Raw genomic sequence first — 12,447 nt, 5'->3', positions numbered from 1 at the left:
TCAAAGTTTCCACAGACATTAGACATCGCCTATAACCGTGTTCACAGGCTTGAAGAGCTGGCGTCCATCCTAAATAAACGCAAATGCAAAATCGACAGTGTCCTTTCATTCCAACGTGTCAAATGCACCCCAATGGCTGCTTTTATTTTGAAGGCAGCATCCGCTGTTTCCGGTGTAGTGGCCGTGCTTTTGCGCATCTGGCAGCAGAGATGGAGAGCGCTTCGCGGTCACAGTAGAGGAATCAGACGCACAGCGCGCGTACACACAGAAACAGACAAACTAAAAACCTCTTTTCTGTGTCTGTTCCCTTGTCTCGACCCTGCCAGGCTTCAGCAGGCTCATGGAGAGCCGAGCCCTGCTTGTCCGCACCGGGGGCAGGTTGATCGGATGCCTTTCACTACAACAGCACCGTTAGATGTTTTCCATTCAGGATTAATTGGTTGACCAATGGCTCCCAAACATGAACTCCCCTCTAGCAGCGGCAACAGGGGCCCCGGGGTAGCAGGGGAAAATATCAAGGAAGACCCCTGCTCATGGATCCTGGGTGCAGGGATGGCGACCGTCTGCTCGCCGAGGAAGGGGACGAGGACGCGGGTGCTGAATGGGACACGGGCTCGGTGGTTTGTGACCATCGGCGCGGTGGTGATGATGATGATGATGATGATGCAGAACTCCTTGGCCAGTGACGGTAAGACCCTGATTCTGTATTACTATCCAACCTGTGAGAATGACCCTTTGTTCAGCATAAACACACAAATAAACCACAAACAACACATGAGCAGGCTGAGTGCCACTGAAGGCTCGGACACGATTCTAGCGTCAAGCTGGTTGGATTTATTATAATTTCTCCAGATCTTTATTAGCCAGGTTGAGGGAGGATGAATGTGTGGAAGGTTTAACCAGACTATGGTGTTGATGTAGCCCAAATAACATGCCAACAGCTGGATAAGATAAGATAAGATAAGATAAGATAAGATAAGATGTCATTTTGACGCGTCTGGGCTGTGGTTTGAGCCTATATATTTAATTTAATGTCATTTATTGATCTGGTTGCATTTATATAGAGCCTTGTTTATTTTGTGTTTAAAATCAGTAGTAGCACACAGGCCCTAACCCTTGTCACGTCCCTACACACGCAGCCGGAGCGCATGGTGAACCGCAGAGCTGCGCCGCAACAACACGCTCACCGCGGCCGTTTCTTTGTATTAACGAGGAAACTTTTCATTCATTCATTCACTGAGCTTTGAGGTCGAGGTCGTCAACAACCAGCAAGATTCATAAGGGACGTTTCATAGTTGGCAAAGATAAATACATTATGGCTCTTTCATGACTTCAGCTCTTTGGCTGAACCGATAATTGAAATAAGGATTTTGGACCTAAAATGTTGACAAAGACTGGTCTTTTTGAATCGTCATTCTATATGACTTATTCGTTGCTTATTTTCTAGTGTTTATAGTAGTAGTCGTTGGGCAGAGCGAGGATATAATAAGGGAACGTGTTTCAGGCTAAAGCTGAATGAAATTTTTGTTTCCGTGTGTCTCAAAGCAGTGAAGGGTTCCGGGCTGTGGCAGCATAAAACCTTGGAGAATGCCTTGACCACATGTGCATCGATTAGATTTTGAATTACTGCTTTCAGAAATATCATTATAAAAGAAAATGAAGTACAAGTACAACTGACCTACAGTACATTTACACATAGTAATGTGATAAAACTGTGTACATAAAACAGAACATCATGAGGCTAAGATGTAGACACATTTAAGATTGTTTAGGAATCCAGTTGTTCAAGGAGGTCCTGAACTACTCACAGATAGCTAGTAAAGGGTCAGTTCAGATTAGCAAGAACTTATTTCTCTATGTTACCCTAGTGGCACGTAGCCATGCAGACAGTTTTAAATAGTTTTATTTGCAGGGCTTTGAGCGACTCACCAATCCAGCTCACACTGGATGTGAATGGAATTTCAACACTGATGCTGGCAGCCCTGAGGATGACATTTGAAAAAGTTAAATGTCATATGTCCCATCTTTTTCAGGTATAATGACTCAATTTTAGTCAGGGGATTTCATAAACTATTGTGGAGGGTCTTGAGTATGAGATATGATGTGGCAGAAGTTTGTTAAATTATGATTTTTTTCTTTCTTTTTTTGTTTACCAATTCAAATTATCTGATAAAACCAAAACACACAAAAAAAATCCAAAATCTGTGGTTCCCCCTACCGCAGAAAGGCTTAGGAGCAGTGCCTAAGTTTTTAGCAGAGCACCTTAAGCCAAATGAATGTAGAAAGGGATTTAGGTGAAATGAATGAATGTAAAAACAATAGAGTTTTATGAGCTGACATAAAAACGTTTGTATGATTGGTGTGAGACAGCATTGCCAAAGTGCCAAGCCCCATAAGGCACACAGTGGTGATTTTTTTTTTTTTTTTTTTTAAATCTACTTTCGTGTTATCATGTAAACTTTTGCATTACCTTGCAATACTCTTTGCAAAAACATGCAAGGACTTCTGGGTTTCACAAAATGTGTAACCATAACCGCAATGGCAGATTAACTGTTCTCCCTGGAAACAGCAATGGAGCATCCATGGTAACTTCACAAAATTAGTTTGAGCCTGACACTGTAGTTAATGCAAACAGAACTCTGTATTCTCTCCAGATGTTTCTCTCGTGAGAAAAGCATTTTGTCTTTGCATATATGGACAAGCTCAAAATAAAACTATATAAAGCACTCCCACTGGTGTGTGTGCACTACATAGTTTCCATGGTTCTCAACTGACCCAGAAGTATAATTATCAATGTGGTAGACTTTGGCGAGATCTCACAAAAGTAGATCAGAAAAGATAATGCCACAGCCATCAGGGGGCTCCCTACCAAGCTAATCAAACACTGGATGTGATGTTTCTCTGTTCCATCAACTTGGGACGACAGTTGCACCAATGAGTCAAATAAGCAAGCTGCAAGCCACCAACTGGTAACAATAGCGATAGCTGATAGAGAAAAGGTATCAACACTATAGCCTAGCTAGATAACTTACAGCACGATTCATGTGCTGAATTAAAGGTGCGATGTGCAAAATATGAAAGATTTAACAGCATCTAGTGGTGAGATTACTAAGTAGTTAGTTGACTTTACATTAAAAGATTGTCCTTTGTTACTATAACTTATATAAACAGAGTTACTGTTACGTAACAGCCAAATTTTAATGTCTGATGAAATAAACACCAACCAGAAACCTAAAGAAACAAAGGAAACTCAGAGCATCTGTCTCGTTTATGTCCACTGGTTATATTGTCTAAATAATGACATTTATTGTATTGTGTATTCTGTTACATTAATGTAATCGACATATGCTTTCAATTAAATCTAAAATGCGTTAATTGACGAAATTAATAAACTTTAAGTTTTGTCAGCTTTCTTTCACACATATGGTAAGAATAATGGCAAAAAAAAAGCAAACAAAAACTGAAATCCCCCGAGCCCACCCAATGAGAAGAAGATTCCCTCAGAGAAATGGGAATGAAATACTGGCTTATCATACAAACATATGCCACTCAAAGAAAGACCATGCCCTTAGAGTAAGTACAAATTTAATAAACAGACTACCTTGTTAAGATGTGAGGATGAGAGCATAGTTTCAGAATATGGACATGACTGCAATATTTTTTGGAAAAAGTTTATCTGCTCAAACTCTCCAGTTAAATCTGAGCAAAACTCCTACTCACCCGCAGCTTATCCTCTTTTATATCATACTGCTGTGCCACTTGAGAGCTTTCTCCATAGCATGGCTTGAGGAGATTTAACTTTTTTCTCATACCTGGTTACTCAAACATCCTGATATTTCAAATCTTTTAGAGAGAACAGTTTTTGAGAGAGAACATTGTATTTTGTGTTCTCCATCTCTATTTTTAACTAAAAACAAAAAAACATTTTGGACTCCAATGTGTAACTGTTGTTTGCACAATAATATATATATATATATATATATATATATATATATATGTGTGTGTGTGTGAGCATTTCTGTGTATGAACATACCGCATGTGCACGCGTGTGTGTAGGTGTTTTCTTTAATCGGTCTGCAGAGATCTTCATCCTCAGTCAATAGCTGAGATCTTTTGGTCCGTGTTACCATAGGAACAGATCTGCAGCTAGTACTTTTCTCACTGTGTGTCTGTGTTTGTCAGTCAGGGATTGAAATAACATCTGAGTAAGTGCCAGGTTAGAGTCTGTTGCCTAATAATCAGAGTCACATGACACACCCATGGAGATGACATGCTCTCTGACTGAGGTATTTGTGGGGTTTAAACTAAACTCAAACCGTCTGCTTCCAGCAGCTGAACATCCACTATTCTGATTATCTCAGAGCAGTTCATAAGATACTGCTGTTTTCTTAGAACTTGTCCATCATTTGTCCATATGACCCCTTTTTACCTCTTTTTACACTAGACACCTTTTACAAACATGAAAAATAATGGCAGCGTTTGTTGCAGCAGTTTTGAGAGCCCACAAGGCCCAGGGGCATAAAGGAAGGTTTAGGCAGACTTCTTGTACAGCTGTTTAGACACCATTTATCATTTAAGACTTTTTGCTGCCTGTTAGATAAAAATGAGGTTTTGTAGGAAAACTGTCTTATACTGTATTCTGCAAATAGTTAAGTAATTAAAAAATATTTTTTGTATCAGTACAAATACTCAGGTACTGTATTGGCAGTAGCATTAGTAAAGTCCTAATGGTGTCTAAGACTGTATATCAATCTGTCTGTGGCGATGCAGAGAATTTATAACAAATTAAATCTCTGAATTGTCTTTAGGTGTGAATGTTTGTCTGTATCTGTGTGTCAGCCCTGTGATAGACTGGTGATTTGTAGACTGGGTGTACCTGCCTCTCACCCAAGTCAGTTGGGATTGGTTCCAACTCCTCTGCGACCCTTGGTAAGATAAGCAGTATAGATAATGGATAAAGAGAAATTGGCTCTGATAACCTACATGGCAGTGTGAGGCATTGAATGGCTGGCCACAGAAAAGTTCTCCGCTGTCATCAATTAAAGTGATCGATGGTGCTGATTAGGTACAGTATAGCCTGGCTCCTCTCTGAAGAGTTGGCTGAATATGAGAGCCCTGAGAGTTGGTGCTCACACAGTCTGATCAAAAGTTTAGTGCCTGCACTCAGAAAAAGTTTCATGTGACACAGCTGGTCAGAAGAAAAGAAATGTGAGCAAACCTCAGTTGTTGTTCCTTTGAGAAAATTTGTCTCGCTTACATCCGAAAAATCCTCTAGAACCACGCGGTCGACAGTGAGGGGAGAATGTAGTGTCCAAAGACGAAAAACCTCTTTTGGTCAATCTGCTTTCTCTCAGAGAGCCACTATCATGCACAGACTATAAGGTGTTTTTACGAAGGACCAAACAGTGGCTACTATCAAATCAGATATGTACACATTGAACTGTTGTGTGGGATTGTATGAATAATCAGTCTGTGTTTATGTGTGAATGACGATGAGGATTGCAGATGTGTGTGTGGATCGCTGTTTTATAAAATTTGCTTGGATGTTTTATTGATTACATGTTTGTCATTTACATAATCGCTCTGTGTTTATTTTAACATCTACCTGCTCAGGGACTACAGGTGGAAACTAGCAGCTCTGCTAAAACCTGACACAAAGCATATTTTCCTTTGAGATTAATGTATTGTTGTGTTTGTCCCTGTTAAAAAAATAAATAAATTCAAATTCAAATTCAAATTGTTACTTGCCTATACAACACAAAAAGAGAACAAGAAAGAGAGCAGGCAGTCAGACAGATTTGGATGCTTACGGAGGTTAAATTTAAATTTTGCAGGGTTGACGTAATTTAAACTCAGAGTAAACACTGGCATTGAGATGGCATTTTATGCATGCTTCTGCTCCATAGCCATACAATCACACCCATATCTCATATCAGTGAATTTCATGAGATCACACTGTTCAGGGCTGTTGCACTTTTAAAGACGCATATCTAATCTGGGGTTGCATTGAATTATCAAAAGGATGAAAGCTATAAATATCTAAGACTGCAGGGCTTAATTAAATGTGACAGGAGAACGAATTTACTGTGTACTCTTGCATATGTCAATTTTTAGTAGATCTTACTCATAACTGTAGTGAATTCCACAAGATTCATGATGCACTTAAGCACTGAACTCATGTTTAATGCACGAGAACTGTCAGATGTGGTACCACTGGAAAGTCGGATGATAGTTGACAGATGTGAGTGCTTGTTGTGCTGCAACCTGCTTTATTTGATGTCAGCTGCTTGGCTTTATAAGGATTCTAGCTCACTCACATTCACTTGATTCATTGGTTTAGAAACTGTGACAAATTGAATGAATGGCAGCACACACTCTGCTATCTTCTTTACAGTGCTCAAGTATTTGCAAGATTCAATCCGAAAGGTTCCTGAAGCCACAGCTCACTTCTGCTCAATTTATGTTGTGTCAAAGCATGTTTCTTAAGGTGAATTAAGAAGCATTTGTTAGCAAATATTGGATAATAAAGCACAGTGTTGTGGTAAGATTGTGAAAAGACCAGGGATGTTTTTTAGCCCTGAATACAGCTGACACTCATGCTCTATAGATCAGCCAATCCTGATTGTCATTTGTTTAGGAGAGATAATTTTGAATATATACTTTGTCCAGACATCCTCTTTAGTTTAGATGATCAGACTTATTGCTTACACAGTTACCTGCAGCATAACATAGTTGAATATTGATTTTGTGGGCTGAAGCTATGACTATTTTCTGTGGCTATAATTTAAAGATAAATGTAGATAAATGTCAATTTAATGATTACTTAATGAGCTTGAGGCCAAATGCTATACACAGAGAGAGAGAGAGAGTAAGAAATAAAGGACTTTAAGTTGGACAAATACATTGGTTTTGGTGTTCTTGTGGGATCTGTGGACAATAACGGGGCTCTTCCACTAGGACTACTCGGCTCTACTCGACTCTGTAAGAGACCATAAAATACTACAAGCCTTGTAGTATGTTGATATAGTGAGTATCACTGGTTGCACCTCAGTTTAGTCAGATTAGTTGCTTGCTTAGTGGTGATGGGCACTGCATCATTCCTGCACATGTTCTCATCGTCACAAGCGGTGGTGGCTCATTTTGCATCGCTGTGGCTGACTGCACTCTGCTCTGATTATGCACTGCAGGAGCTCCTCACACTGACAAGAGGAAAAAGGAGTCTGGTGGAAGTTTGGCTTTTTTATGTGACACAGATTTAAACCACAGACACTGGACAGCCATGGAGACTAAATAATCCACATCAGTGATAATGTAATGTGCTATAAGAAAGAAATGATATCACAATAAAGTGCTGCCTTTTTTCCACAAACATCTTAGTTTCCTCATCGTGTTATCAGTCATCTTGGCAATATTTGTCATTTATGGCACATCTTTACCCCAGAGACTTATCTCCACTGCAGGTAGCCTGTGTAGTGATGTCTGGCGTCTCTACTGGTAGCAGTGTTGACTCACTGTTGTCAGGCAGAAATACAGAAGCAGGTTTTATTATACAAGGAAAATCTATACAAAGAGGAGCGCTCCAATGATTGACACAACTCTGTTTGACTTAAGGCACTGGCTCCAGGCACGATGTTATTGTGATTGTGACCAAAGTAACCAAACTAAACGTCTCTGACAGACTGATTATTTGAGCTACACATCTCAGCCTTTTCCTCTCTAGTACACAGACAATGGCAGGAAAACACACACGCAAACTCTATTTTGTCAAAGTTTCTGCTCCACTCTGGAGATAATTATCTATTTCTGGAATATGTTAGTGTATGTGTATGTCTGAGGAAGATTGTCAGTGACTTGAAGTCAAAGAGGCAAGAGATGTTTAATATGCAGATTGCAAATATTTCTCAGTCCGTATAGTAAATTCATTATGCATGACAGGGCCCTGTTACGAGTCATGTGGGGTAGGCAGAAGTACTTTTGGTTAAATTGATTTTATGATCATAATTAGCCACGTTTTGTATTTTTCACCCTCTGAGAGGGTGCATGTTTCCACACCAGTGTTTTTTAGGAAGGTTCATTACTTCCAACTGTCTTTTGTGGAAAGAACTTTAACAAACAAAGCATCCTTATATGAGAACATTTATCATGCAAAGCTCATTCATGTGTGAGCGTGGTATAATATTGAGTTGGTCTGTGACATGTAGAAGTGTGCAGGTAGGTTTATCCTGCGTTAAAGCGCAGTCATCTGGTGTGCATGCAGTATGCATAATCACACTTATCTCCAGATGTCATAATACAAGAACTGTGCCGCATTTTAATTATGCTGTGGTCTACACTGCTTATAATAAGGGAAAAAAAGGAAATTAAGGGATGATCTGCCCTCATCTCACCCTCTCACACACACACACACACACACACACACACACACACACACACACACACACACACACACTACACTATACTACATAATTCCTTACTTACCTGGTAGCTTGGGGTTGATTTTCAGAGATTTTGATATTCATTTTTAAAGCTTGTGTCCTGAAGAGAAGGTCTACATATTCTGCACTTTTCGAGCTGAATGTCCGTGCACTTCAAACAGTTTTTTATGGATTTTGTCTGGATAATTGGAGTTTTTAAAGCTGTGAGGTGTGAATGATTATCTGTAGTCTAAATTTAGTCACTTCCATGCAGAAGGATATCATTTCAATATTGTGAAAACTGTATATCTACATGATTGTACATTTCCACACATTTCTTGTAAGAGCAAATAGAGAGAGGACCCAAGCATAGACATGAGAAAGATAGACTGGCAGATGCAGTAAGACAGTTTATTAAAACAACACAAGAAACCTGGCTTCTCCAAGTCCAAGTGAACAGCACCAAGCAGGGAATTCAGGAGACAAAGTCAGAAATATGAAGGGTTCAGAAACTGGCAGGAAAAAGTCTTAGTAAACAAAGGGCAAAGTAGAAAAATCAGACCCGAAAACTGCTAAGGAATCTAAAATTAAGCAACCAAGGGAAGCCAAGTCCAAAGGCAGGTGTGAAATCTAAAAGACAGATGTAATCCACAGGTCAAGCAGAATGTGGCAGAATGGTGGTAATACTATGGCATCTGGAAAGGGTCCAAGGAAAACAGACAAGAGTCTGGATAAAGGACTCACAGTCAGTGAGAAGTCCAGAAAATAAGAAGGGCAGTATGAGGAATCTAAATGAGTGACAAAAGAGTGAGCCAGAATAACAGGGCCAAAACACACAAGGCTGTATACCAGCCATCCATTATCTCTACCCGCTTATTCCCTAACCAGGGTCACAGGGATCTGCTGGAGTCTATCCCAGCTCTCTTTGGGTGAAAGGCAGGGGTACACCCTGGACAGGTCACCAGTCCATCACAGGGCCACATAGAGACACACAACCTCACACACTCACACTCACTCCTATGGGCAATTTAGAGTCACCAATCAACCTGACATACATGTTTTTGGACTGTGGGAGGAAACCAGAGTACCTGGAGAAAACCCACACAAGCCTTCTTGGTGTGAGGCAACAGTGCTAACTACTAATGGCTGGCTGTATACCATGACTGTGTGAAATGTATTTGTTTTTCAGTCATTAACTGAGATGATAGATTGTGTTTGTTTATTGTCAATTACTATTATTTTTGTTTGCCCAAAGTTAAGCCTGTTTTGCACACATACACACACACACTCAATAAAAATGAAAAAGTCCTAAGAAATTTCATGGGAAGAAGGTAGAATTGTGTACATTTAAATGATGATCCAAATGTGAATTGGGAGAAATTATCTCATGGAAATGAGTTTCCAGATTTCATTAGTAATTCCTAATTTTTTTCTTTTATAAACGCCAGAAAATCAGTTTCATTGCACTGAGTTGAGAGTTGTTGCTTGCTGTTGGTGCTTGCAGAGATTTGTGGTTTTAGAAGTTCTCTCAAGTTGTCTTTGGATTGATGAAAAACGGTTTTGGCTTGATCGTATCATAAAATGATTTCCATGAGGTGGTGAACCCCACATACGGACGACAAATCACAGATCTCCAAGCTGGTGGAGAGAACACATTATCCCTCGTAATGACAAGTGAAGAGATGAAGTGTCAACCCTGGAAATGAAAATTTCCCCCTGGAGGACTCAGAGTGGACGCATGGAGGCCTGAATGACGGCGCTGAACGACAGCAGTAGTCAGACTAACACGGAACAAGCTTCATTTCCTGATTTGTTAAACATGAAGTCAAGAGACAGGAAATATCAAATGCGGGAAAAACTGACAGCATGAGAAGAAAAAAGAAGGAGTGACAGAAGGTGACTTCCTGACTCAACTTCTGTTGAGAAGAAAATATAAGAAAAGCATGCCACTCACTCAATAACAGCACCACCCATCACCATCAGAGTTGTACCGGCTGTCTGTTCAGAGAAACAAAAATCAGATTTCTCTCGTACACGATGGATAGAAACTGAAAAGTGGCTCGGTCCTTATTTGACACAATGTGGCCTGAGCTGGAGAGCAAAATTTTTTTTTTGGCGCCTTGAGTGACTTTTCTGGATCCTCACCTTCTTCCTTAGGATTTGTGAATAAGAAGATTTGTTTTTCTTATCGCAATGAAATACAATGAAATACAAAAACAATTTAATTGCTTTTGTCTGGACTCCCTGCTTTTCTTGTAAGGCTTTTACACAAGATGGATTTTGACCTACACCTCCAAAATCTTTGTTGTTTCTTTTGTGCTGAGACTCACGTCACTGTCCTGTCTTCAAGGTGTATTTTGTATCATCCACTTGAGCCTAGTAGCTGTTCCACTATTGAATTCAAATTTACTTGCTTAGAGTATCTCCCAGGACACAGAAAGTGCAATCCAGCTTGTGATGAATGTGAGAAGAATCAATTTGTTCGGATGCAACTTGTAGGGAAGAAGCTTTTCTAGCTGGATGAATTGCTTATACCCACAGGATGTTGTTTGGCCCTAAAAAGGCCAACAGACAGTCGACAGGGATTTATTTTTATTGTAGCATCTGAAAAAAAAAGGATGAACAGAAAGTCAGAGATGGAATGGAATTAAGACCAGCCTCTGTTTCTTAAGAGTTGACTGGGAGAGAAGGAATTATAGCTACTTGGCCTCCTCTCCTTCAGCTCAACATATATCACGGCAGCTGCTCACCACCCTCCTTCAACCCATCACTCGCTCGCTGGTCTTTGCGTGTTTGTGTGCACCTGTCTGTCCATGTGTCTTGCTATTGCTCTGTTAGGTGTGTCATGTGGCCTTGACAGTTGTGTATGTAGCAGCATTTGTTTTTCCCCGTGTGCACGCTATTCAAAAAATTAGACTGCATTCACCAAGTAATTACTGAGTTCAGGGAAGATGCTTAAAAAGAACTGATGAGGTAAGAGACATGAGCAGTCGATGAGATGCAGCAGATGATGAGATCACATTGACTTGAAGTGATTTAAACAAACCTCATCTGAAAACCACACCATAGGCAAACAGAAAAATTTGTTACCCAACCTCCCCATTATAAACATCCATCATAGACTCATAAACTGGTTAAACATGAAACTAAAGTATTTGCTGCAATTGCAGAAGAATGTAAGTGTTAGTCATTTGTTTAAACATGTTGAACAACTGGTTTAAATTGTGTTGACCTGGAAACTATGTTTGAAAAGTGCCGATAAACGTAGCATGAGTCACACATTTTTGTCTAAAAAGATTTTAAAATATAAAATATTCTAATCAATATTCTTATTTTAGCAGTGGATCTCAGGTCTGTGAAGTCCTCACAGTGACAAACAGTTAATTAGTACCCATCTTCGCAAGTTCCTGCAGCTGTACACAGCGTGTTAGCTTCTTTCAGCTCATTGTTTTGATTTTTTAGCTTGTAATGTTACTGTTTTGTTCCTGTATCACTGGTCTCATGGCATAGTTTCCAGTAACAGCAACCAGCTGTTTTTAGTTAAAAAAAAAACTACAAAAACAACAAAAAAAAAAACTCTCGCTATGCACCCAGCACCAAACAGCCAAGCTGGCAACAAGCTTGAGAAGAACAATGTGGAGCATTTAGCAGCTGAACAACAAGTTATTTATGTCATGAGTTTATGGGGACCAAAAGAGAGTGAATATGTTACGCCTGTCATATGGCCAAAAGACAGGATGCAAATTAATGTTAATGTTATTCTGTTTCTGCTAGATGTCTAAATAAGCCACTGTTTACACAAAAGACAGCAAAATAAACTTTAAATAGGGTTTATAAAGTGCAAGTGATTGTATTTTTACAGCTTTCATCACACAAAATTACGAAAACAAGACGAACATTGTGGTCAGACCAGAGCATTGTGGTCAGACTCTTTGAATTTTTGATTCTGTTTAAAGGCAAATTATGGTATGAAATTATCAATTTTAAATTGAAGCAGTAATCAATTGCAAATCATATTGCCCTGGGTTTTTGG

The 12,447-nt window shown here is 39.6% G+C and overlaps 1 protein-coding gene across 1 annotated transcript in view; it reads left to right on the top strand.

Moving 5' to 3' along the window:
- The first annotated feature begins 279 nt into the window (after positions 1–279).
- Positions 280–12,447, top strand: part of kiaa1549la (KIAA1549-like a) — a 75,571-nt gene continuing 63,403 nt past the window's right edge. The window contains exon 1 of the mRNA XM_026311769.1: positions 280–688. Within this exon, the coding sequence (XP_026167554.1) occupies positions 448–688 (241 nt within the window). The 5' untranslated portion in view covers positions 280–447. The remainder of the gene's footprint in view (positions 689–12,447) is intronic.

Source organism: Mastacembelus armatus, chromosome 6 (genome assembly GCF_900324485.2).
Source record: "Mastacembelus armatus chromosome 6, fMasArm1.2, whole genome shotgun sequence".
In the NCBI taxonomy this organism is placed as follows: Eukaryota; Metazoa; Chordata; class Actinopteri; order Synbranchiformes; family Mastacembelidae; genus Mastacembelus; species Mastacembelus armatus.
Note: the sequence above shows the minus strand (reverse complement) of the source record. Positions and strands in the feature narration are given on the sequence as shown.